The following is a 27,601-nucleotide window of genomic DNA, read 5'->3' on the forward strand; positions in this document are numbered from 1 at the left end:
TGCAGCCCAAGGGGGACCCCTGGTGTACCAATGCCCTCGGTAACTAAGTACCATAGATTAGGGACATACAGAGGCACACCAGTATGCCAACTGTCGAGTGTAAGAAGTACTTACCAACCAAACTTAGGGGAGGAACACAGACACTGGAGTCCTGGTTAGCAGGAACCCAGAGTACTACAGTCGAAACGCACTGTCACCAGGCAAAAACAACCGTGTCAGAAAGATCCTACTTTCCTACAACAACCTCAAGGAAAAAATCTGAGACTTATTTAGAAAAATATCAAATATTTGTATATTTATTCTCAAACCAAGAACTTTGCAAAAGAGTAAGTGCTGATTTTGTGTTTAAACGTTACAGGTAAGTAAAGAGTTGAAATCTTTGTGCCTTTACGCACATTGCAATCCTATGAAGGGAAAAGTAAAAAATGCATAAAGGTAAGTACAGACGGTTTTGGGGGTTCACCTTCTGGGTTTAGAGATGTAGATGGCCAAGGTCCAAAAGTACAACCAGCAGTGAATCGGGAGCTCCCGAATTCCACCGGGAGCAGGGGGCTGGTGTGGTTGCAGCTGGCCGCACTATGAAGAAGGGGGGCCACCAGGAAACAGGCTGCAAACTGGGACTTGGGGACAAGTACAAGAGCTCCCAAATGGGGCTTGGGTCACAAGGATCAACCAGCTGGCAGGGGCAAAATCAGGGCAGCTGGGCCACTCAAGGTGGGTCTGTGTTGCGGACGTCCCTCGATGGCTGCTTAGTCCTGGTGCACTCAGAATCCCAACTGGACTCTCACTGTTGATGGTTGGTGCAGGGTGCCCAACACCACAGGGATTGGTGCTGCACAGCTACAGTGGGTCCCACTGTTGTCACATTTGGTAGGGCTACAGTCCTATTCCTGCACAGCATGGGTACCTCCTCCTGGTCAGTCAAGGCCAGGGAGCTGCAAGGCGGTGGGGACCGCTCTTTGGTGCCTGCGGCTGCAGGGAAGTAGCTCCTCTACTCCAAGGGAGACTTGTGGTAAATTCTGAAGTGCTGTCAGGCTACCTCAGGCTTTGGTATTTCTCCAGCTTGCAGGATGTCACTCTGTTGAAACTGTCCAGAGAGGTGCAGGCAGGCAGGGTTTTGTGCCAGAATGTCCACACCTCTTCTGCTTTCCTCGCCAGGTAGTGGCTCTTCTTTGTCCTTCTTCTCTTGATCCATCAAATTGGAGTTCTTGGGTTCAGGGGTGCCACCTAAATAATCAATTTAGGAGAGTTACAGGGAGTACCAGGCAGCAGCCAATGGGTTGTCTACGTGTAGGGTGGCTACACCCTCTATATGACCACATCAGTGGGGAAGTGGGGATAACCCTGACCCTAGAATACCAATTCCATCTAAAACATATAGGAGGATTTTTTTAAAAAAAGTGGTATTCACATCAGCTGTTCCACCTTAGGGGTGGGACTGGCATAAGGTGGGCACACCACCTAATCTTACTATTTTTCCTGCCAGTCTTGCTGCCATAAAGTAGGGTCAGGACAGGGGGTTGGTCATCTCCGCCATCTGGAGAGACCTGGGTTGCATTACAAAGGCGTTTCAGCTTTTGAAGCTTCCACTCCTGGAATGTCCATCCTGCCGGGAAGAGGTGATAACACCTCCACCCAGAGCAGGCTTTTGATCCTGGCCTCCGAGAGCACTGGCTCTCACCTCAGGAGGTCAGAAATCTTTCTAGGGTGGCTGTACTGGTTTAGACCAGTTAGTTGACACACTAGCTGTCGGGACAGTTTTCAGGGGGAACCTCTAAGGTCCCCTATGAGGGCATATATTAATAATCCATTACTGGGGACCTGGTTAGCAGGAATCCACTGCACTTTCAGTCGAAATCATATCAGATACCAGGCAAAAAGTGGGGGCTAACTATGCCAAAAAGGGTGCTTTCCTACAACAGTCCAAAGAAGAAAGGTCAGAGGGAGGTGCACTGACTGGGCTCTGTTATGTCGGAAATTAGCAATCCAAGTAAATTTACAACCATTCGACACCTATTTCCATTAGTCTCTGAAGGAGAATGGAATTAGAAATGGTGTTGAAGGCTGTAGACAGATCTAATAAAATAAAAACTGCTGTGTCACTTCTATCAACCGAAAGTTTGAGGCGCACCTATACAGACAAAAGAAAGGATCTGTGCTGTGAGAGGTTTGAAAGGCAAATTGAAATGGACCCGGTATCTTATTTGCCTCCTCTGAAAGCTGTTGAAAGCTGTTGATTAATATACATTGTCAGCATTTTTAAAGGAGGGTAATGATGGATTGTCAATTATTTTAAGAATCTGAATAACATAGGCCATTCTCCATGGCTCGGGTGCACACCCAGAATCAGTAGACGAATTGAGAATGATGCAAAGTATTCACAGAATTAAACAAGAACTCAATTTCAGAATGAAGGGAGGGTAAGGATCACTGGGTACACAGGATGTAGTAAAAAGACGTTTCTGCATGACTAAGGGTAAAATGGGAGAGAATTTTGCAAGCTGAATTCTCATAACACTGAAAAATGGGAGCGCTAAGGTTGCCTGGCTTGAATGAGCCTTGAATCATTTGGATCTTTTCTCTAAAATAGTGTCGTAGTTGGACCCTTCCTCTAGGCAAGACTGCTGGTTTAAGGATTACAGTTCTTATGTTTGTAGGCGACTATGCCAGTCCTACAACAAGTTGCATCTGTCGTCCCAACCCTCCCGGCTCACAAGCAACACCTCACCAGAAAACCCAAACAGTAAAAGATGGTTTGTGGCAGCCTTTACACCGACTCAAGTGTGCGACATCTCAGTGAGTGTCATGGTTAAACGGAGATTACCCCTTTCTCACAGAACCATCATGTCTCAATCAAACACAGGCAATGAAGAAGAAGCAGTAAAGTTCCAATAGGTTTTATTTAGCAAAAATGCATTCTGCAATAATTTGCATGGGCTGCAATGATTAGGATAATGAACAGTGCAAGAAACAGAATGGTAAAGACAAGAGTCATTAATACAAAGACCCCTACCATCTTGCAATAACATTAAAAGACATGTGGTGTGTAATATGTCCTAATACCCTAGCATGATAGGCCTAACCTCTAACCTAAAAGAGAGCTAGGTATGTTAAACTTAATCTGCCAATGCCATGTACATTAGAAGAACCCCCAACCCTTGTTACCTTGGAATGAGGTCTCTAGCTCAGACTCCGTAGGGACATGAAGACTGTCAAGATGACGTGCAGCATCGATAGCAGCGATGGCATCTGGTCGGAATCCCTCGGACTATCTGTTTAAACGAGGAATATCTATACAGATCTACTTGGACCCCTGACGTAGGTTTGTTCCCAAACAATAGATAACAAGGCATGCTTGGGACGGTAATTAATATAAACAATTCCCTCGAAAGAGTGGAGAGGGAAAGTACCTAAAGTGAACACCTACAGTTTATCTCTGTCGCTGGATATTGATGCCTTAGCGTGGTGGCACTGATAACGCAAACTAAAACATGGGCCTGACTAAAAACAAGGTGGCCATCTTAAAAGACTTAATTAAATAAATGCGCTAAAACAGAGCAAGCTAAGTAGGGTAAAGGTCACTGGGTGATGGGGGCACGAGTCTGCAAGCCAAAGGCTAAGCTAACTCCTGTATCCCATTAAAACAAACTAGGATTCACTACAATAGACAGCAATAGATTCACAAGCTGTTCGAGAACGTATGTGTGGGGTGAGCGAAACTGGATGAGTCATTAATTTGATTATGCAAAACAGTTAATATGAAGAATACTTAGTGGCATCCATCTTTCTCTGCATGGAGTGTAGATTGAGCTAATTTGATCTTTTTGTGACATGATCTAATAGCTTAACAAGATCTAATTTTATCTGCCTCCTAAAATGTATTGCGCCATTAGCTGTCTAGTTGACTGCATTTTCTTTTAAGAGATCTAAGCGCCTGGTTAATCCAGTGACTTGACTCGCTTCTCTCCAGACCTTTTTTCCACTTAAGGGGAGCTATCACATTTAGGGCTTCTGGTATGGCTCAAACCCATATCCATGTTGCCTGTCTAGTTAGGACAGTGGGCCTTCAAGGCGACATTAAAGGTCGAGTCTGTGCCCTGCCACATAGGTCTATAAAATTGGGACTGAGGATAGGTGGGGTCAGGGGGAGCAGGGGGGAGGGTACAAGATCATTTTTTTTTTCCAAAGGAAATCTTAAGGAGAAAGATATTGCATAATGATTGCTCCAAGTGTGTGATATTGGAGTAGCGCCATCAAGATCAGCACAGCAGAATTAGTAAAAATGAAGTCCAAGGTGTGACCTGCAGAATAGGCTGCACCAGAAACAATCTGAGAAAGTTATCAAGCACAAGTTTTCTCTAAAAGAAGGCTTGTCCATCAAGATGGGAGTTAAAATTACAGAGAATGGACAGATTAGAAACTAAGTAAATAAGGAGGCAAAAGATCAGAGATGCGTCTGGCAAAAGAGCCATTATGACTTCAAGGCCTATAATGAGGACTCCAAAAAATATAATTAGGGGTGACTTGCAGTGAGTGAGAAGGTGTGTTTAAAAATAATAGCTAATCCGCCGCTATGACGAAATGGGGTGTATTGCATGGTCTGGTTGTACAACCTCAACATATAATACACTTAACAAACCCTTTAGGACCATTAGGCTTTGCTTGTCAGAGCTTCAGCAAGTACATAAAGAAACAAGTCTAAAGCATTTAAACAGCAGCAAAAGAATTGAGGAAGATACTGACACAGCACTCAAGAAATTCAACAACAAGTAATAAACAAACTGTATTTTTATAAGAATTAAGACAGTAGAACAAAAAAGATCCACTGGAGGGTTCCCGAGATATGGAATTCACAAGTAATAATACATCAAAGCATTTCACTCAACCGCGAACAACTGTGGCTCGAAGATATTGGAAAACCAACTTGTCCAGCCGGCTTCATCAGCTGTTGTGTCCCTGTGTTGCAAACAGGAAGCCAGTCGACTGGCCCTTGGAGTATCTTGGCTTTGTTGGGCTCTGGAGACAGCTTCTCTTTATGCAGGACACGGCAGGCACATTCTCTCTCTTAGCTAGCCATCAGGTGCAGATGTCCCTCTTTGCTGGTCCCTCGGTGCAACAGGGCAGTCTTCCTTCAGTCAATATAGATTTACAGTCTGGATGCAAGGGGTGCCCCCTTTATGCTCACAAAATGCCTAGGATGTGATTGGCAGCTAACAGGCTATCTGGTACCCTCTCCCCTGGTGATCACTTTCTGTGAAGTGTGGCATCTGGTCATCCCAGGATGCACCATTCTGCCCGCTCCTAACGTAACGAAACCCCTCTTTTGTGGTTCAGACCTCACAAGCCCACCCCTGCTGTGTGGTTACCTCAGGGCTACACTCCCCATGGGGAAAATCAGTTTGGCAACTAGTTTCCCCTCTCTGATCCCTGTGCTAGTCTATCTGCCTAACCAATGGGGCAAGCTCTCCTCCCTAGCGCTACACATCCGCCCTTCAAAGGCGGCTTCTCCTTCGAAGCCTGCCTTTTGGGGCTACCACCTATGTGGATTCCTGCAGGAGGTGGTAACACTTCCCTGGCCAGTAATTCCTCATTGTTTCCATTCCTGAGCGTTGCAGGCACATCTCCCCAGGAGGGCTGACAGCTGTCTCGTGGAACAGGCTTCAAGTGTGCTGGGAAGACAGAGGAGTTTTAAAGGCAACAAAGTGGTAGCTTTGTGAATGCTGCACACTGCAACAAGATACATTAAATTTGATTCAAGATACAAGCGGCCTTAATGTAGCGGGTTGTCTAATACCTCGAAATGCCCAATTTGGTTGTACTGTTCAGGAATTAGCACATCTGTGGGGCCAGCGTGTAATCCAGTGCTCGCTAATTGGGCAACCAAGTCTTTCCACAGTAAAGAACAAGTTACTTACCTTCGGTAACATTATCTGGCACAGACTATCTAGCTGCACATGATACCTTACCTTTGAATTTCCAAAAACTTTAGCTTTTTGCTTTTGCATGCGCCATCAGGTGGCTTAATTCGGTTCCGTGGGGTGTTGTCGGGTCGTTGACACCGGATGCGATGTTGTAGTCACCTATATAATAGCCAACCAGGCACGCGGACGTCAGTTTTTTGTTTTTTTCACAACTTTCCACGCCAGGAGCACAGAGCCATGAAATAAACTGACAATTGTGTGTCCAAACTAGGGCCCTGAAAGGGTCGTCCCTAACCCTAGCTGGGTGGGTGTAAGGAATTTGCAGCTAGATAGATTCTCCACTAGATAATTTGTTACCGAAGGTAAGTAACCTGTCATCTGATAGACTTCTAGCTGCAGATTCCTTACCTTTGAATAGATACCCAAGCCATACCATCCTGGTGGTAGGCTGTGGACAAATCTTCCTACACTAGGAGGTTCTGCAGGACTGAATGGGCCAAATGCCCGTCTCTGCAGACATGACTGTCTAATGTTTACCAAACCTGTGCTGTGATGCCCACGCTGCTGCCTGACATATGTCCAGGACTGGAACACTGTGTGCCAACGCCCTGGTCACAATTTTACTCCTGGTGGAACAAGCCCTCAAGCCATCTTGAGGCTGCTTTTTGGCCAGTGCATAGCAGATTTTTATACAGGGAAAAACCAAGCACAAAATGGTTCATTACTGCCAGACCTTTCTGTACTCCAACATATCCTACAAAGAGTTGGTTGTCCACCTGGAGCTTTTTTCTGCAGCCAAGGTAGAGCGACAAAGTCCTTTTTGGGTCCAGTCGGTGGAGTCGCGCCTCTTCCTTAGAAAGCTGTGGGGGAACAAAGAAGGGGGGCAGGGTGACAGCCTGCTCCAAATGAAATGGGGTCATCACCTTTGGAAGGAAAGAGGCACAGGTGTGAAGCACCACTTTATCAAGGAACACTGAGATATGGAGGTCAGGATGACAAAGCCTGTAGTTCTCTCACTCTCCAGGCAGATGTTGTGGCCACGAGAAAGGCAGTTTTGATAGCGAACAGCCTGAGGGGACAATTATGAAAGGAGTACACACCAGGAATGTGAGAACCAGGTTCAGGTCCTACTGGGGAGAAGGTGGAAATGTATGTAAAAGCCCTTCAAGAATCCTGTTTGCAATTGGGGACTTAAATAAAGAGTGTTGCGCAGGTTGCCTCAAAAAGAGCAGGCAGATAGCCCTTAGAAGTGCCCACAGCAGAGCCCTCTTGGGCAAGATACAGAATGAAAAGAAGAACATCAGATAGAGAAGCAGAAAGAGTATCTATAGTGGAAGAACGCATGGCTTCCAGAATAACATTACAGATTTCGGAAGGAAGGTCAAAGGCAGTCAACTGTCGCTGCTCAATCTCCACACATTAAGGTGTAGAGTTGAGGGTGTGGTGGAGCTGCAACAGAAGATCCTCCGGAAGGTACAGCCTGATCGAAGGACCGATTTTCAGAAGCTCGGGATACCAGACTCTGTGCCCAGTGAGGAGCCACAAGGATAACCAGGGCCCAGTCATTCATGGACCCTCTAGATAACAACTGGCAAAAGTAGTATGGGCGCAAAGGCATACAGGAGGCCTGAACTCCACTATCAACGAAATGCATCGCCAAGTGAATGCCAGCTTGAAAACGCCAACTTGCAATACTGCTGACATTGCGCATCCTCTCTAGAAGCGAACAGATCTAACCAAGGCTCTTCCCACTGCTGAAAGAGTCCTTGCACCACATCCGAATGGAGATGCAACTCTTGATCCGCTAGGAATCGATGGCTGAGTTTGTCCACCCTTGCGCTCAGAGAACCTGCCAGATGTTGAACCTCCGGGGTTATGCCCTGGTGTTCCAGCCATGTCCAGAGATGCAGGGCCTCTTGACAAAGTGTGCGGGACCCCAAACCGCCCTGCCTGTTGTAGTACCACATTGCGGTGGTTTTGTCCATGAGCACCTGCAATACCTTCCTGTTGGCAGAGGGAAAGAATGCTTTCAATACCAGCCGGATCGCACAGAGCTCCAGCAACTTGATATGAGCACCGACTCAGCCGGAGACCATAGTCCTCTGATCTCAACCCAACCCAGATGGCCGACCCATCACAGAAGTGATGCACCTGTCACTACTGTGAAATCTGGTTGGGGAAGGGAGAGGAGTTTGCCTTTGACCCAATCCCAGTTTGTAAGCCACCAATGCAGATCTTTTGCAGTTCCCTCCAAGATCTGGACCATGTCGGAGAGATTCTCCTGATGCTGCACCCACTGGAACTTCAGCTCCCACTGCAGAGCCCACATATGCCATCTGGCATGATTCACCAGCAGGATGCCATAAGGCTCAGCAGCCTCTGAGTCAGTTGCACCGAAATCCAGGACGGAGCCCGAAATATCTGTATCATAACCTGAATATCCTGGACTGTTCAGGAGGATAAGCCCAAAACTGCACTGTGTCCAGAACAGCTCTGATGAAAGGGAGCATCTGAGAGGGAGTCAGGTGTGACTTTGGCACCTTTATAGTGAACCCTAGCAAATGCAGGCAGACAGACTAGGGTGAACCCGCCTACAGCTGCCAGTTGTTGAGGTAGGGGAAGACTGACACCCCTTACCTGCGCAGATGAGCTGAGACCACTGCCATCGCCTTGGTGAACACCCTAGGGGCACTGGTAAGGCCAAAGGGGAGCACAGTGAACTGAAAGTGCTTGTGGCTCACCTTGAACCGCAAGTAACGCCTGTGGGCAGGCAAGATGAGGATCTGGAAATAGGCATCCTGCAAGTCCAACGCTACCACCCAGTCTCATTGGTCTAGAGTAGACAAGACCTGAGCCAAAGTGAGCAACTTGAATTTCTCCTTCTTGAGGAAGAAATTGGCGGTCTTATGTCTAGAATAGGGTCAAGATCCTTGTTCTTTTTAGGTATCAGAAAGTAGCAGGAATAACAACCGCAGCCTACTTCTGACCACGTAACCCTTTCTATGGCTCCCTTGGCCAAGAGCGCCGTAACTTTCTCTCAGAGCAAAGTCATATGATCCTCCGTCAGATGTTCATGTGTTGGTGGTACTGGGGGAGTAAATAATTGGAATGGTAGGGAGCAGTCCTTCTGAATGATTTGCAAGACCCATGTGTCTGATGTAATGGACTGCAAGTGGAGGAGATGAGGTTGAGTCTCCCTGCAAATGGGCAAGCATGGTCTTGCAGAATCAAACTAGGAGGGCTTGGAGGCTGCAGCTGCCGGGGGCTGGGCGGCAGACGACTTCTGGCTTTCGGTCTCTCTAGGTATGAAGGCAACGCACCCACATCCTTGCATAGCTTGTACAGGACTGTGGGTGGCACAGAGCTGGTGCAGTGGCATGCCCCTTCTACAGCCACAAAGGGGTTCAGAAGAGGAAGCCCCAGGTTGAAGCACTTCTGTCAAGAGGTTAGTCTTGCCATCCGAGGAGAGCAGTTAGATGCCAAGGTCTCCGAACCACTACTGCATAAGAAAATTCCCTCCTCTGTAGCCACAGTAGAGGAGAGAGCAAGCCAGAATCTGGAGAAGTATCCAGTCTACTGGCATCTCCTAGTTCCTCATACCAGTCCAATGAAAAAGACTAACTGGTGTTCTAAAGGGTCCAGTGACCCCACCCAATCTTACTCTGTGTCTGGCTGTTGCAAATAATGCTCAGGCAATGATCTGGGTGCCGTTCTGACTCCGGATCGTCTGGGATCAGAATGGGCTGGCACTGCCGGTGGGCGCTGGAGGCAACTTGAGTGTCTGCTTCGGAACTGAAGAAGGTCTCATTGGTACAACCGGGGCCAATCCGGAATAGGATCCATGAGACCCCATCAGAGCTAAAGCCAGAGCCCTCAGTGCAGAACCTGATGGCTCCTCCTCCAACCCCATGGGGCCCGAAGACTCACCGGACCTGTTGGCCTGCTCAAAAACATGGTGCATGACCTCGTAAAAGATTTTTGACTTGAGTGGCAGTCACTCCGGCTCCTGGAAATGGAGGGAGGTCTGGAGTCAGACCTGACAATGACTCAGCGGAATTGTGCCTGGAATGCAGACATTCCCCACTCATTGCATCGTCTGACAGACAAGTTAAAGTCTGCTTGCACTTCTTCTTTGTGTGCCTCCTCCCCGAGTCTCTCGAGGACCTTGAGTGGGAGAAAGAGGACTTGGGTCTCCTGGAACAGTCCCTCAACCTTCTCCTTGATCGGGACCATGAACTCCAAAGAGTCGCACTTGCCAGTGTCGCCTGCCGGGCCGCAAGCAGCTTTAGGGACCACTCCCTCAAAGCCTTCGGCGCTATGACCCAGCAGTCCCAGCACGACTTTGAATCGTGGTCGCACTAGAGATATCCAAGGCAGACAAGGAGAGGGTCTGTAACCGACATGGCGCGGTGACAGGTGCCACTCAATTTTAATTCTACCTTCGTGGATGAAATCCTCAACACATTTTGAAAAATCTTTGTCAAAAATGACGAAAAAAGCTTGTCAAAAAACGACAGCGGGATAGCTCTCTCCAGATCAGCACTAACTTGTGTGGAAAGAAAAGAACTGACGTCCGCGCTCCTGGGTGGTGCCTATACAGGTGACAGCGACGTCACATCTGGCACTGACGACAACCACCTAACGGCACACGCAGGGGTACTGCTCAATCAAAAGTCTCTGGATCCAGACTGACACCTGGGAAATTCAAAGATAAGAACTCTGCAGCTAAAAGTCTATATCAGATAACTGTAGTTTTGCATGTTTATTGTCAGGGCATGTAAAATGTATGTCCTTCCCGTATCATATGTGGCATCCTGCACTAGGACTTGGTAGGCCTTCCAGATGGATGACTTACACAGATGCATAGGAGAAGCAGTGGCTTTGCCATTGCTTTAAATCGCAAAATCGGGCCAGCAGTGCACAACTGCTCTACCAAGGGTACCCATCTAACTTACGGTACCAGGGTACCATATACTAGGAAGTTCCAAGTAAGTTAGCCATTTCCAACTGGTTTAGCCAACTTGACATACACTTGACATTCACTTAGGGTCAGAGCACTGGCACTGAGGGGTGTTTAGCAGGCCTCAGTGCACTCTGAGTCAAAAAAAAAAAACCAGCAGCATCAGTTTAAAAAACCTGAGGGTGACCATATTAAAAAAAAACTCCTTACAGCCACCTATCCTCTCTTACAGTTTTACTTCAAGGATAGAGAAAGCAGTCGGAACAACTTCCGCTCTATCGGGCAAAGAATGATCTCTGAGACAGACTTCCATTAGAAATATGACACCTAGGTTCAGATTGTTAACCCTAGCAGATCCTCTGTGGAGGTCAAACTTGCTTACCTCCGCAGTTTACAAAGTCAGGAAAGTCAACCATTCAGCTATATGAGACACCATTAGTGTAATTACGTATAGGTAAATTGGAAATTTTGCATGACTGAAGTTAAGGGTGGCTGCGTAGTTATTCTCTTCGGCAGATAACTGTCACCATGTGAGAGGGACTGCCTTGGATTTATTAACAACAACAAAAAAATCAGTGATTCATCAGAAGTTAAAAGTAGTTTTTTTATAGCCATCTGAAGTGATGGGCTTGTACTCGAGATAATGGAAACTAACATCTTCATAAAGGTTATTTAAGAGATGCACCTCTGATGGACTTTGTGACGAGGCTCACTGATTTGTGATTTTTTTGCTGTTTGAAAATTGGAAAAATAAGTGTGCATTTTCATTAATCGAGTCTGCTTCCGAGCTCTTACCATTTCCCAAATTGCTTACATCCTAACTGGTTGGTAGGATAACAAATACATTTATGACAACACACCTTTAAAAGCAATAATACATTCCTTTACACATCGTATTTTCTAATGCTACCAAAGTTTTGACAAGACTGAAATGAAGTCTCTTAATCTTGGAGCGGCAGATACTGTACCTCATTCAAAACGTCCATAGTTTCTTTGTCATAGGAATCTAGAAGTACTTCATAAGACTCCAGATGCCTGGCATGCATCATTGCAGGTACACAGTTCCACAAAGCACTGAACATGAACTGCAAAACATACATAAAAATCAGTAAACTTTAGAAAAGCAGCTAAGTACAGCATACATCAGCAGTAGTTAAAATACACAAGGATCCACCGTATCAAGCAGCCTAAAGCACAAGACACAGAGTAATATCTCACTAGAACAACTTTATGTCTCCTTGCATACGTAGCTGCTTCCTCATATACCTTACTTCAAACGTGTTGCATGCAACAGAAGCCAAAATACCATCACAATCAATTTAATGAACTTGCTCTATAAAGAGAAAATATTTTTAAAATGTAAAGATTAAGACCTACAAAACCAGAAGAGCTATAGCTGTAAAAGTACATTTTCGTGTTAAAAACCAGAGGATGCACTGTACTGGACACAGGTCACTACTTGTGTCCAGCTACATAATGGTAACTCCGAACTTAGGCATGTTTGGTATCAAACATGTCGGAATCATTCCCTCGATGATTCTATGCACTCGGGGGGCTCCTTAGAGGACCCCTAGCATTGCTACTAGCAGACATCTGAGGTTTTCCGGGCAGCCTGTGCTGCTGCCACCCCTCAGACAGCTTTCTGCCCTCGTGCTGCTTGATAAGCCCAGGCAGAGGAAGGCAGAACAAAGGATTTCGTATGGGAGAGGGAGGTAACAGCCTCTCCCTTGGAAATTGGCATTACAAGGCTTGGGAAGGGTAGCTTCCCAAGCCACTGGTATGCTTTGAAAGACACATTTGGTGCCCTCCTGGCATAAACCGGTTTGCACCAGTCCAGGGACCCCGGTCCCTACTCTGGTGCAAAACTGGACAAAGGAAAGGGGAATGGCCACTCCCCTGTCCATCACCACCCTAGGGTTAGTGCCTAGAGCTCCTCCAGGTGGCCACCTGATTCTGCCATCTTGAATCCACAGTGGGGGTGGGGGGGAGGTGCAGAGGCCCCTGGGAGCATCTGAGTGGCCAGGTCAGGTAGGTGACATCACAGCACCCTCCTGCTCGGTTGTCACCCTAGTAGGTGACCAATTCCCCTTCCTGGGCTACTTAGGGTCTCTCTCTTGGATGGGTCCTCAGATTCACCATGCAAGATTCCAGCAGGACTCCTTTGCATCGTTTACTTCATTTTCTGGCCACTGGGACTGAAACTGGACCCTCCAGAAACCGACAATCTGCAACTTCAGTGGACTGCCCTCAGCAACATTCTTACTCAAGCTCCTTCCAGCAACTGCAACATTTCCCTGGCTGTGCATCCTCTGAGAGTGGCAAGTCTTCAACCTGCACAATAAGTAAGATGGAATCTCCCTTGGAGTCAAGCAGACACTCTCCTGCATCTGCAGGCACCAGCTGCAATGACGACTGGCTGTGTGGATCTTCTCTCCTCTGGAACTCCATGGATCCTGCATCACAGGTGGTGGTCTGGATTGGTTCCCTTAGTCCTCTCTACCAGCTGTTCAACTTGGGAGACGGTAAGCCCCTGCCTCTCCTTGCAGCTACCAAGGCTTGTTTGCTCCTCATCGAAGGGATCTTCAGGCTCTGGCCCCCAGCACTCCTTCCTGCAAAGCACAGTTCCTGCCTGTTGCTCCAGAGACGTGGGACTCCTCTTCAGGTGTGCTGAGTGGGCCTCACTGCGACTCCTGTGCCTACTGTCAGTGGGTTGCCTATGGGGGCTTCCTCTTCTTGTGACTCTCCCAGCTGGTGAGGGTCACTCCAGACTCCCTTCCTTGGGTCGAGTCCCCTGGACCTTGCTAGTCCTCTTCAGCCTTGCAAACCTTCTTCTCTGTTTCTTGAATCTGCCAAGGTTTGTTGGTGGTTTTCTAGCACCACTAACCAACTGCATCACGACCGCCAACGTGGGACATCACTTGCATCACTTTTGGGACTTCTCTTTATCTCCTGTGCTGCACTGTTGACTTTCTTCGTCCACTGTCGACCTGGCCCTCCATCCACAGAAGGGTAGGTAGTGGCTCGATCCACAACCGGACACTCCATCACGAACTGGACTTGGTCCCCTTCCTTTGAAGGTCCTTTTCTGTCAGGATCTACTTCTGGGTTCTTCCAAGTCTTGGTTGGGTCTTGTGTAAACCTTTTCCAAAGTCCTCCTGTTGGTTTTGGGGAAAACCAGGTACTCTCCTCTCCTGGTCGCTGGGGGTCACTCCGGTACTCACCTCTTGGGGTTCCTAGTTCCTCCAGCTCCCTTCTACTGATTCCACATCCTTGGGTGGGAGACTGCCTTTCAAATTCCACTTTCTTAGTATATGGTATGGCCCTCCTCTAGGGCCCAGTTTACCTATAGGTTTGCCAATGCTTATTGCATTCTATGCTTTTACTGATTGATAATGTGTATATAATAGTATGTTTACTTACCTCCAGAGGGAGGATTGTCTATTCAGTATTCGAGTATTTGCGTTACTGTAATAAAATACCTTTATTTTTGTAATACTGTGTGACGATAGTGGTATTGCATAAGCTTTGCATGTCTCCTAGATAAGTCTTTGCTACTCATCCGCAGCTACCTCCAGAGAGACATGACTTCCTAGACACTACCTACACTTCACCAATAGGGAATACTTGGACCTGGTATAAGGTGTTAACACCATAGGAGCTCACCATACACCAGGTCAGCTTCCTACAGTACAAAGGTCAAGGACCAGATCAAACCCAACATACAAACATCACAGAATCTATGCAATTTTTACATTTTCAGCAAGGCCCTATTTTATTTTTAATCCTCCAGTTCTAAAATTATTCAAAATTACTTACAAATGGCAGAATTCTCTTAAGACATAATAGTAGACATTTACAAAACAGGAGAGGTAAATATAGTAAATAAAGGTTCGTATAACTAACACTGAACTAGGGAAGATTCTTTGGCCTTTTTGAACTAAATGAGATAAAACCAATGCGCAAGCTCTTGTTAAAAATCAGTGAAAAACTCAGTTGTTTACATGGTAAACTACATGTGTATTTGTTTTCATTTCATATTTTTTCTGCATAAAACACCTCAAAGTATTGTCTGATGCAAGTAATAATACATTAAAATATTAAATGATATGAGCAGAATCGATGATTAGAATATTAGCAAACCAGAGTCAAGCTGAATCCTGCAGTAGGTGAACTAGCCCAGACAGACAAGTGCTGTCAGATTTTACTCTCCTTAATTTGTAAATGTTTTTAACAGTGAAGTGAAAAACACTCAACTCCATACCGAAGCATGAGCAGAATGTTTGCTATCTAGACCACATCTAGATAATAAACATTATGGGGGTCATTCCGACCCTGGCGGTCCATGACCGCCAGGGCCGGGGACCGCGGAAGCACCGCCAACAGGTTGGCGGTGCTGCCTGGGCCATTCTGACCGCGGCGGTAAAGCTGCGGTCAGAAAAGGGCAACCGGCAGTTTCCCGCCGGTTTACCCCTGGCCCAGGGAATCCTCCACGGCGGCGCTGCTAGCAGCACGGCCATGGGGATTCCGACCCCCTCCCCCGCCATCCTGTTTCTGGCAGTTTTTACCACCAGGAACAGGATGGCGGGAACGGGTGTCGTGGGGCCCCCTAACAGGGCCCCATAAAGATTTTCAGTGTCTGCTTTGCAGACACTGAAAATCGCGACGGGTGCCACTGCACCTGTCGCACCCCTTCAACTCCGCCGGCTCTATTCCGAGCCGGCTTCATTGTTGAAGGGGCTTTCCCGCTGGGCCGGCAGGCGGCCTTCTGGTGGTCACCCGCCGGCCCAGCGGGAAAGTTGGAATGGCCGCCGCGGTCTTTTGACCGCGGTGCGGTCATTCGGCGGTGACCGCCGCCCGCCGCGGTCAGAATGACCGCCTATGTCACTCCACTTTTGCAAAACACTTATGCAACCTCAGTACACATGATGTAACACACATTTTCGAGTTAACAGCATGGTTTTTGATTAAATATTTCAAGCACACTGCCCCACAGCTGGTGATATTCATAGACAACAAATAAACAAAGAAAAGTTTGGTGCATAGTTTTTACATGCATTTGAACAAAGATTTCTTCCTGCAAAATACCATGACCTCGGTCTTAAATATTAGTTGATAACTAATATACTGCAATTAGACAGCTCTCTAGTTTTTCCTCTACAAACGAATGGTGGTTGAAAATTGACAGCTAGTTTCGTGACCATTTAGATATTTTATAAATCTTTATATATATATATATATTTCCCCCCCCCCACTAAAAATAACAAAGGTTACAGGGACTTTATATTTATGTTCTGAATATACTCATACAAAAACACAGAAATTCAGCAGTTAGACTTATTTCAAGTAATTATAACTCATGCCCTAAGGTAACTATTAACTTGTGCCCTCGCCATGCAGAGTTTCTTTTTTTTCTCCTTAATTTGACTGCTGATGTTTCACTTATATTTGTAATAACGTTATAGAAGTTGTCATGAGTGCTGTAATACCCAGGATAATTAAGGGTTGACTCTCAGAGTAACAAAAAAGAGCAGTCCAAGGGTGACTCAAGGAAGAGCTGAGAACTAGAAACCGAGCATGCTGAATAAATCAGTGTTGAATCAATGCTTTTTCTTTTAAAGCTGAAAAGTACGTAAATACATTTAACCAAATATGGTGCACAAACTACAAAATGACATGTGGGAATACCAGTATACTCGCAAACTAACCGGGTGCAATCTGCATACCCTAAAGAAATGCCACAGGCAGTAACTAACTCCCTAAATAGAGACTATACCCCTACAGCAACAGAACCTAAAACATATATATGGAACATGTTACTTACTCTGGAAACATTCACAAGCCCTGTATACTCCTGCCATCTAGTCTTGGATGTCTACAACTTGTTTTTCTTCGAAGAAATCTTTCGAGTCACGAGGTATGGAAACTCCTCCTATGACTGGTAATAAGCATGGGCATTGACTACATAGTGAGATTGTTATCCCGCATGGAGTGTGAGGATAGAGATGGAGCATGAAAAGGCACAATGATGACAATGCAAGGAGCAAAAGTATTAAATAAATAAAGTTAAAGGAAAAATAAATCCGCAACAACCTAAGGCTTCCGGAGAAGAAGGTGGGCACATGTGAGTCTACAGCACTACATGCCACAAACAGATGCTTACAGGGTAACATATTCCATCTGTGGCATTTGTACCTGCAGTTACACATGCTCTGCATAGAATGTAAAGTAGGTCTTCCCAAAGACGGTGGCTAGGCAGGGGATGTTGCAGAGGATTGGAAAAGTGTACGTAGTACAATCTGGCTCACTTGAGCCTGTGGTCAGGCCAGTACATCCACATAGTAGTGTTTGGTGAACATGTGTGGTGTAGACCATTTAGCTTCCTTACAGATATCAGCTATCGAGATGTTACTGAGGCTGCTTTTTTACATTTAGAATGTGGTTTTGGTGGAGCAAGATGATGTCTTTTGGCCTTAATGTAGCAGGTTTAAATGCACTTGACTAGCAAGCAAGCTACCCCTGGTTTGGAAATGGCACTGCCTTTGTGTGGTTTAGAGTAGAAAAAAAAGTGACTGTTGTGTATTGTGAAATGATTTTGTCCTATCAATGTGGTACATGAATGCCCCGTCACATCTGGTGTGTGAAGGACTCTCTCTGCTACTGTGTCTGGGTGTGTGAAAAACACTGGGAAATCAAATGTCTGGCTAAGGTGGAAAGGAGAGATCACCTTGGGTAGAAACTTTGGGCTTTTTTCTAGGGGCTACCCTGTCAGAGTGAACCTTAAAAAAAGGTTCTTCCAGTGTCGGAGCTTGGATCTCACACGCCTCAGGGAAGTGATCACGATAAGGACTACTACTTTCCAAGACAAAAATTGGAGAGGGCAAGAATGAAGGAGTGACGCAGGCCCCATGAGCTTAGTGAAGATTACACTGAGGTGCCAGGACCGAACCAGGGGTATCCAGGGAGGGTGATAACCCATTTAAGTCCTTACATAAATGCCTTAGTGACTGGGACTCTGAACAGTGAAGAGTGCTCCCTGATTGGGAAGTATGCTGCCATTGCAGCCAAATGTAAACAGATGGAGTTGTAAGCCAGGACTGAGCGCTGCAAATGCAAAGAGTCACAGACAATGTGCTGCACTCCTGGCTTTAGTGAATCAATGTGTCTGGATAGGCAGTATTAAACAAGTCTCTTCCACTTTGCTGCATAGCAGGCTTGAGTAGGACAACAAGCCTGCTTGAGGATGGCCATACATTCAAAAGGCAAACTGAGATAACCAAATGCTAGGAGCTGTCTGGGATTGGGATGCCTAAGTGAACCCTGGTGTTGAGTGAAAAGGTCTGGCCTGTTGGGAATCTTCTTGTGAGGGACTAGAGACAACTTAAGGAGGGTTGTGAACCATGGCTGTCTGGCCCACATGGGAGGTACTAGGACAAGAGTGTGGGATATGTGCTGAAGCTTCCAAATCCCTTATAGAAGGAGTTAGAGAGGCAGAAAAGCATAGGCAAATACCCTTCACCAGTTCATCTATAGTGCATTGCCCATGGATTGTGTGTGTGCAAACCTGGAAGCAAAGCTTAGGCATTTAGCATTTTCAACGGCTGCAAACAGATCTATGTCAGGAAACATCCAATGTTGGAAAAAAGGGGAGCAGGACCTAGGGGTGGAGTTACCACTTGTTGCTGCATCCTGTTGAGCAAGTTGTTGTCCGCCTCCAGAAAGTACTCCGTTAGCAGGTACTCTGTAATGGATTGCCCAACGTCAAATGTTCATTTGATCCCATTGAACAATCATATCTCAATAACAATCCTACGGGGTTGGTGATTTGCCAATAAGTTGCCGTTTGTGAGGTGACCCTTTTGCAAGCTGTAGCATTCTTTTTACTATCTTTTTCAGGCAGCCGGGCATCACCATTATGGGCAACGTGCACCACCAAAGAGTCTGGCAAGTGCTGGCTTCCAATGCAGGCTGGGTCAGAGGGTGAGAGCTTGTACGTCTTGCCAACCTTTGGGGTGACAACTTTATCCTCAATTGGATCTTTGATGGACTCTTGCATAAGCATTACCTTAAGCATAGGCAAAAATGGTGTGGTACGCTGGGAGTGGGAGAGTGTTTCCACCAGGAAGTTCTCCTCTTCTGGAATGGTGTGTAGGTCCGCCCTCTGAAAGGTTGACTCCCTTGTGATATGAGGTGGTATCATTAGGCTGGGAAGGTTTGGCAGGGTAGAGGTTGGGGTTATCACCTGGAGGGGCATCTCCATATTGATCCCATGGATCAACCTGGGGCTTCAGGTCATAGGGAGCACCATCAGGATCTAAGAGCGGAAAGAGCGGAGGGATCCCCTCTACATAGGAGGGATGCATAGAAGCTTGCAGGGAAGGAGGAGGGAGCTCCTGTCGTGGTGGAGGGGGAGAAGGAGGTGGAGGAAAATGATGAGAAGGAGCAGCTGGATGAGCCGCTGGAGAAGCAGGCCTTGGGGGCATCAGGCTGGTGCCCCTGTCTGGACAATTCTTGAGGTTTGGAGGTGGAGGGGGCACCAATGCTAGTTGATCCTCAAAGGTCAATTTTCTCTTACAAGGCAGAGTCTCCTGTACCAGTGATGGAGAGTCCACAGTGGTTTTTCCCATCTGGGGATGACTGAGCAGCCTTTGAGTTTGAGAGTCCCGCTCCTCCTAAAGGAGTTGAAGGATTTGCAGCTCCAAGTCCTTAGTCTGCCATGAATGACCTATTGGGCACTGAAGGCTGTTACGGCCTTGAGGTCAATTTCAACGTCAACTGTTGCCTTGGCTTCGAGGGGTTCTTCGGAGCCAGCACTGAACCCCCAGTGGTCGTCAACCGAGCTGTCAAGGCGAGCCAGGTCTTCTATGGCTTGCTTGAAGCTGGGGTCAGAGTTGAAGTTGGCTCTAAAGCCTTAGATTGGTGCTAGCAATGGCCAGGAAGCAATGGCAGCCCAGAAGGCTGTGTCGCTCGTTTGTGGACTGGATGCCTGCCCTGGGAGGGGTGGTGAGTGATTCTGTGTGAAGTAGTACTCACTGCAGTCAACTTCTGACACTCGCCAGGCATCGGCCACGGGTCTTGGACCTTTAAGTCTAAAGGCAAATCGGGTTGAGGGCTGAAGGACGCGACCTGTTTAACCTCCCCTTCCACTTCTTCCTTTTCAACATCTTCTAAGATATCGTGAGTATTGTCCTCTTGATGTTGCTCCATGGTTGGTCTTTTAAGAGCGGAAGGCGAGGCAAGCAGAGTAGTAGGTCTTGTTATGCTCTGGGGACAGGCAGAGGTTGAAGACCACGTATTGATCTGCCCACAAGTACTTAGACTGGTACTGTGGACAGCATCTAAAAGGTGTCCTATCCATTATGGTACTCGCTTTCTTGAGTGTGAGATTTGACAAAAGAGGCCTGAGCGGGACATCAATGAACCCGAAGACACATTTCCAAAGGAGGGACCACGACAGAATGGAAAAAAAAAATGTTCAAAGACTACAGGGAACAGAGAACTGGCGAGGCCGATACACAAAGAACTATGCAGTCTCGACCCCAACAGCAGAAAAAAAACTATGGAGTTGATGTCCATGTGCTTTACCAGTCAAAGGAGCAGTCACTGTACCTCGTGACTTGAAAGACTTTGAAAACAAGTTATATACATCGTAGCCCAACACTAGATGACAGGAGTATGCATAACATGTGCATTTACAAATGCCATTAATAAAATATATTACCTAATAGCAGTCACCAGTAGGTAGTTATAGCTAGGACCTAGTTTCCAAAGCACCATTTGTTTAATCTTCACAAAACTTTCAAAACTATTATGCCAAATTACTACTACTACTGTTTGGAAAGGTTCAGGGTGATTCGGCAAGTGTGACTGATAAAAAGGGGAGAGTCCCAAAATGCATTTACCCCATGCAATTTCCCATAGGCATTTTAGACACAACTACAGCCTGAACCACTGGGTGGAATTACTCCAAATATGGCAGAAAGCTAGATCTTGTTCAAGAACGCATGCATTTCATAATTTGGTTTGAATCAGTTCAGTAGTTTTAGGATTATTAAAGGAAAAATAAATATAGATATCTAGGGATGCGGATCTGCTGATCTACACACCCATGCATCCAGTCACAAACTCATTTCCATGCCCACACCAGCACTCACAGACACATACAGCATTTCACACACCCACTCACACATCTATTCATCCACTCACACACCCAGTTACACACCTACAGTCACACACCCATTCACACACTTATACAGCCTGTCACATAAACATTCACACTCTGAAACCCACTCATACACTCACGCACAGCCCCATACCACAACTCACACACCTATGCAGCCACTTACACACCCACTCACACACTCATAGAGCCACTCACACACCTATATAGCCTGTCACACACCCACTCACAGGCTCAAAATCACTTGTATACTCACAGACCAATGTCGCCACTGACACACCTAGTCATACACTCACACAGCCCCACAAACCCAATCACAGACCCATACAGCCACCCACACACCCATAGAGACACTCAGGAACCCACACTGTCACCTCCACACCCACTGACAGACCCACAAAATCACTCACACACGCATACAGGCACTGACACTCACCCTTAAAAACACCCTGTCAAAGACCATTACCATAACTCACACACCCATACAGCCACTCACACCCATTTAGAGACTCATACAACTCACACACACAGACCCACACAGCCACTCACATACCCAGTCAGACCCATAGTGCCGCTAACACACCCACTTACACAACCATTCAGCCACTCACACACCCACTCATACACCCATTCAGCCACTCACACACCCATATATCCACCCACACAGCCATAAGCCACTCACACACCCACCCACAGACCCATTCAACCTCTCAAACACCTGCAAACCACTGACCCATAGTGCCACCCATACAGGCTCATACTGACACCCTAATACAGTCCCTCACACACCTACTCACTCACACCCACTCACATATCTATACAGCCACTCACACACACTCTCACCCCCACAGAGCCACTAACAAACCCTTTCAAATACCCACTCACACACTAAAATAGCTACTCACAAAGCCATACAGCCACTCAGAAACCAACCCACTCATACAGCCACACAGCTACTCCCCCACTGATTCACATACTAATGTACCAGTTATACATCTATTGTAAAAACGTTTTTTTCTTTTGCATGAATGCTTTGGGTTGGACACAGATCCGCAGATCCGTCACAGAGCCAAAATGTGTTGCTATTTTGTGTTGAACGTATGATTTTGGTTTGGGGATCCACAAGTGAGCCGCGGTCTGACTGATACAATAAAAAAAAGACTTGAAAAGGAACATAAACTAGTGCTTCAGAGTAGGGTAGGCTTTGAAAAGAGCCCTTGCGTTTATTGTGTGTAAATGATTATTACACATAGAACAGGATGTAGTCTTTAAAGTTGTTGAGGAAAAACCCTGTTGCCCTTCTCTGTGAAATGAACTACATTGTTTCTATATATTCTGTCCATATCAAAACATAAATTGTTGTGGTATATGGAGCCCATGGTGTGGCCCATGAGGAATGCAGAAACTGTTTCTTTTTTTATATTTAGCCTGGATTTGTCTATCTGCGGCCAAAATTGGGTTGATCATTTCCACTTCTGCCCTTGGCAAATGTTGGAGAACACCAAGCCAGTGTGTGGGAAAAGTGCCATTAATTTACCAAAGGTATCTATCATTTGGATTTCCAGTCCTACCTCAGTAATTGAACCAAAGTAATTGTCAACACAGTACACAATCATGAGATCTGAATGCTGGCAATCCGCAATGCTTTCGAACAAAGGCAGCACTTGATGCCTCTTTAACACTCTCTAGCAAACCCAAGTAATGTCTACAGTAGGTAAACCCAAATCCTTCCTACGCTTTCTAGCTGTCTCCCTGACCCAAAACACAAAACTATCACGCACAATCAACACTTTGACCATTTTGGAGGCAAGCAAAAGCAGCACACAGAAGAAGACTGCTGCTGAATGAGTCAGTTATAAAGATGAAAGGCAGTTAACATGGAGGACATCATCTAAAAAATAAAAACATATTTGATTGGATGGTAGACAGTAGAGTGTGGGGGAAAGGTAACAAAAAAGAATGCACTGTGAAGCTCAAAAGCAGAGTAGTGTACAAGCATTGCTCTTTATGGAGTGTTTGGCTTTTAAATCAAAAAATGTTTATAAAGTGAAACATAAATTCAAAGCGTAGGAAGCTGGCTCTGTATATTCTATATCAAAATGAGATATAGTGTGCACAGAGTCCAGGGGATCCACAGAGGCTTAACAAAAGCTTAAGTAGATACTAGTGCTCCCTTTTGTGGTAGTGTGGTCGAGCAGTTAGGCTTATCAGAGGGTAGTGCAAAGCATTTGTTGTGTACATACAGACAACAGAAAAAGCACATACTCAATTACTTCACTCCAGACCAAAGGTTTTTACACAGCAAAAATATATTTTCTTAATTTATTTGTAGAACCAAAAGATTAAAGTCGCAGGTAAGTACATAAATTAATAAGTATTTCACATATGTATCAGTGCCACTTTGATTGCAACTGATAAGTTGCACATTTTTTGAATAAATGGCAATAAGCTGTTTTAAAAGTTGACACTGCAATTTTCAGAAACAGTTCCTGGGGGGAAGAAAAGTGAGTATGTTTTACAGGTAAGTACTCGACTTACAGTTCCAGGCTCAGGTGGTTAGGAAGTCCACAGCTTGGGGTTCAAGTTAACCCCAAACATCCACCACCAGCAACACGAGGCCGGCCGATTGCAGAGATCAAAGTTCAGGCAAATTTAACATGGGCTCCTATGGAGACTGTGGGCACTCTGTTTCAGATTGGCTGGCAGGTAAGTAGCCATGTCTTCAGAGGGCAGACCTGGGGTGTTCAGAGGAGCACACGGGGGGTCACAGGTTAGCACCTCACACACCCTCAGTGGCACAGGTGTGGCCGGGTGCAGGGTGCAAACAGAGTGTCGGGCTCCCAATGCTTTCCTATGAGGGGACCCTGGGGGTAACTCAGATGGTGCAGGCTGGGCCCAGGTGGTCGGTTCAGGAAAACCACAGGCTGGACAGGTAGGCAGGCCTCCTGCCGTATGTTGCTGCACCGGAGGTTGGGTTCTCCAAGGCCTGGGGTCTGTGGGTGCAGTGTACCTTTAGGCATCGGATATCTTCGTCCAGAGCTTTTGCGGTCAGAGGGGTCCTCTGGATTTTAACTGCAGGTGTCGTCGTGGAGAGCAGGAGAGGTCAACTCAGGGTGGCTACTTGCTCAGAATCACCTGGGGATCCTCTCTAGCTGATTGAGCCACCTAGACACGGGTCGTGGGAGCGGGTGCTGAGTGGTCATGACTCGCGGATCCGGGGAGGCTCTGGAGTCCTTAGATGTAGGTTTTTCTTGGACAGTGCCGCTGTCCATGGTAGTACTTGGTCCCCTGTAATGCAGGGCAGTCCTCTGGAGCTTGGCAGAGGTTTCTGGTCCCGCAGGATGCGTCACTTTTCTTTTGCAGGTTCTCTAAAGCAGGAGACAGGTCGGTAGGGCTGGGGCCAAGTCAGTTTTAGTCTTCCTTCTTCTCTGCTGGGGTTTCAGCTTAGCAGCCCTTCTTTCTCCTTGTGAGGTCACCAGGAATGTGATGATCTGGGTTCAGGTGAGCCCATAAATCCTGGATTTAGGGGCGCTATAGGGGTCAGAGGGTGGTAGTCCATGGCGGCTACTGTCCCTGAGGGTGGCTACATCTTTCTTGTGTCCACTCCCTTTGGGGAGAGGGACACAAACCTAACCCTATTGGTCCCTATCTTCCAAACTAAGATGGAAGATTCCGCAGGGAGAGGGTCACCTCAGCTCTGGACACCTTAGGGTTGGTCCTAGCTGGGTGGTCACTCCTCCCTGTTTTCCCTAATTTTCCAGCTGGACTTGCCGCCAAAAGTGGGGCTTTGTCTGGGGGGTGGGCAACTCCACTAGTTGGAGTGCCCTGGGTCACTGTAACACCAGGCTTGAGCCTTTGAGGCTCACCGCCAGATGTTACAGTTCCTGCAGGGGGGAGGTGTGAAGAACCTTAACCCAGGACAGGCCTTCTTTCTGGCCACAGAGTGCACAAAGGCACTCACCCCATGTGGTCAGAAACTTGTCTGAAAGTGGCAGACTGGCACAAACTGGTCAGTCCTGCAGTAGCAGTTTGGCTAACATACAGGGGGCATCTCTAAGACGCCCGCCGAGTGTATTTTTCAATAAATCCCACACTGGCATCAGTGTGGATTTATTCTGCTGAGAAGTTTGATACCAAATTTCCCAGTATTCAGTGTAGCCATTATGGAACTGTGGAGTTCGTGTTTCGCAAACTCCCAGACTATATACTCTATATGGCTATCCTGCACTTACAATGTCTAAGAATGGACCTAGACACCTTAGGGGCATATTGCTAATGCAGTTATGCCCTCACCTGTGATATAGTGCCCCTGTCTTATGGCTGTAAGGCCTGCTAGAGGGGTGACTTACCTATGCCACAGGCAGTGGTTTGTGGGCATGGCACCCTGCTCGGGATGCCATGTCGACTTTGTCTCTTTCTTCCCACCAGCACACACAAGGTGCAAAGGCATTGTGCATGTGCTTGTTGAGGGGTCCCCCAGGGTGGCATAATGCATGCTGCAGCCCTTGGAGACCTTCCCTGACCACAGGGCCCGTGGTATCTTTGGTACCTTTTACAAGGGGCTTAACTGTGTGCCATGGGTGTGCCAATTGTGAAAACAAAAGTACAAATTTTGGGAAACAACACTGGTGCTTGAACCTGGTTAGCAGGATCCCAGCACTCTCAGTCAAAGTTGGCATCAATATCAGGCAACTGGGTAACCATTCCAACAGTGGCACTTTCCTACAACTGTCCTAAATGAGGAACATAAAGACTTCTTAGCACTGTGCTGCCGATTTTAATAAATGCTGCATCTATCAGAGGACTCCCTGGAAGCAAGTAAGTCGGGTTCTCTGACAGGAGAGGGTGGTGGTGTTGTGTGCGTGTGTGACTGTGTGTGTATGCGTGCATGCATGTGTGCACGAGTGTGTCTGTGTGTGTGTACGTGCATGTTGTGTCGTGTGAGTGTGTGTGCCTGGATGTATGTTCAGAAGTGTTGGTGTGATTGTGTATGAATGTATGCATGAGTGGGTGATTATGTGTATGCGTGTGTGTATGTATGTGTGTGTATGTGTGAATATGAGAGGGGGATGGAGTGCGAGGGGGATGGTTGGGGAGGGCTCTGGGAAGGGAGTGGGGGAGACCCCTATCAGTGGAATTCCTTGACACTGATAGTGCCTTTTGCCATGGTTTCCGTGGCGGTACAGAAACCACGGAAACCAAGGTGGTGGGCGGGGTTAAAATTCCATGGGCGGTAGTTACCGCCGTGGTGGTCGGTGTGCTAACTTGACGGTTTGGCTTTGGTTAAACCGCCAATGTCAAAATAGTGCAGGTATGTACCGCCAGCCTGTTGGCACTACTGAAATTTCTAGGTTTTGTACTTGTGTAAATCATAATACTAATCCATATTTGCCTTAATACAGATCAATAGAACCATCTAGTGGAGTAATATGGTTTACTAATTAGTTATTTCGATGTGCTCCAAACAATTAAACTGTCGGGTACACTCACTTACACAGTCAGACACCCACTTACACTCCCATACTGCCACTCACACAGTGATACAGACTCTCACACACCCAGTCACACATGGATACACACACTTGCACATCCATTCACACACTGATAAAGCAGCTCACACACCCAGCTACACACCAATACAGCCACTCTCTCTCTCACACACACACACACACACATATATACCCACACACACCGATACAGCCAATCAACCACCCAGTCATACATTGATACATCCACTCACAAACTGATGGAGCATCTCACGCATCCACTAACAAACTGATGCAGCGACATTCCAGTACAGCACACCCACTCACACAACGACACAGTGACGTACATACCCACTCACATACAAATCCAATCACTCACACACCCACTCACACATTGAAATAGCCACACACCCAGCCACTCACTGATGCAGCCACTCACACAATGACTCCCACACTGATACAACCACTCACACACCAATACAGTCACTGACACAGCCAGTGCCACTCCGGTACAGCTACTCACACACCCAAACATACACTGATACAGTGACAGATATATCCAGTCACACAGCAATACGATCACTCACACACACTCACACACACTCATGCACTGATATAGCAACTCACACACCCAGCCACTTACTGATGCAGCCACTCGCACAACCACTCACACACTGATCCAGCCACTCACACACTGATACAGCTACTGACACACATGGCAGCCAAAACCCAAAACAGACAGTCATACACCCACTCACACACCAGCTAACACACGATTACAGCCACACTCACATCCATCTAAACCCCAATAGTCACTCACACACCCAGCCCCACACAACTCACACATACAGCAACAATCTGGTACAGCTACTCACACACCCACTCACACACTGATAGTCATTCACACACCCAGCCACACACCAATACAGCCACTTACACATCGATCCAGCCACTCATACACACAGATACAACCACTAACACACCCACTCACACACCAACACAGCCACACTCTGGTACAGCTACTCACACAATGGTACAGTGACATACATACCCGGTC

The 27,601-nt window shown here is 46.8% G+C and overlaps 1 protein-coding gene across 1 annotated transcript in view; it reads right to left on the reverse strand.

The window, feature by feature from the left end:
* Positions 1-27,601, reverse strand: part of WASHC4 (WASH complex subunit 4) — a 923,504-nt gene that overhangs the window by 505,563 nt on the left and 390,340 nt on the right. The window contains exon 20 of the mRNA XM_069228973.1: positions 11,850-11,966. Within this exon, the coding sequence (XP_069085074.1) occupies positions 11,850-11,966 (117 nt within the window). The remainder of the gene's footprint in view (positions 1-11,849; positions 11,967-27,601) is intronic.

Source organism: Pleurodeles waltl, chromosome 4_1 (assembly GCF_031143425.1).
Source record: "Pleurodeles waltl isolate 20211129_DDA chromosome 4_1, aPleWal1.hap1.20221129, whole genome shotgun sequence".
Lineage (NCBI taxonomy): Eukaryota > Metazoa > Chordata > Amphibia > Caudata > Salamandridae > Pleurodeles > Pleurodeles waltl.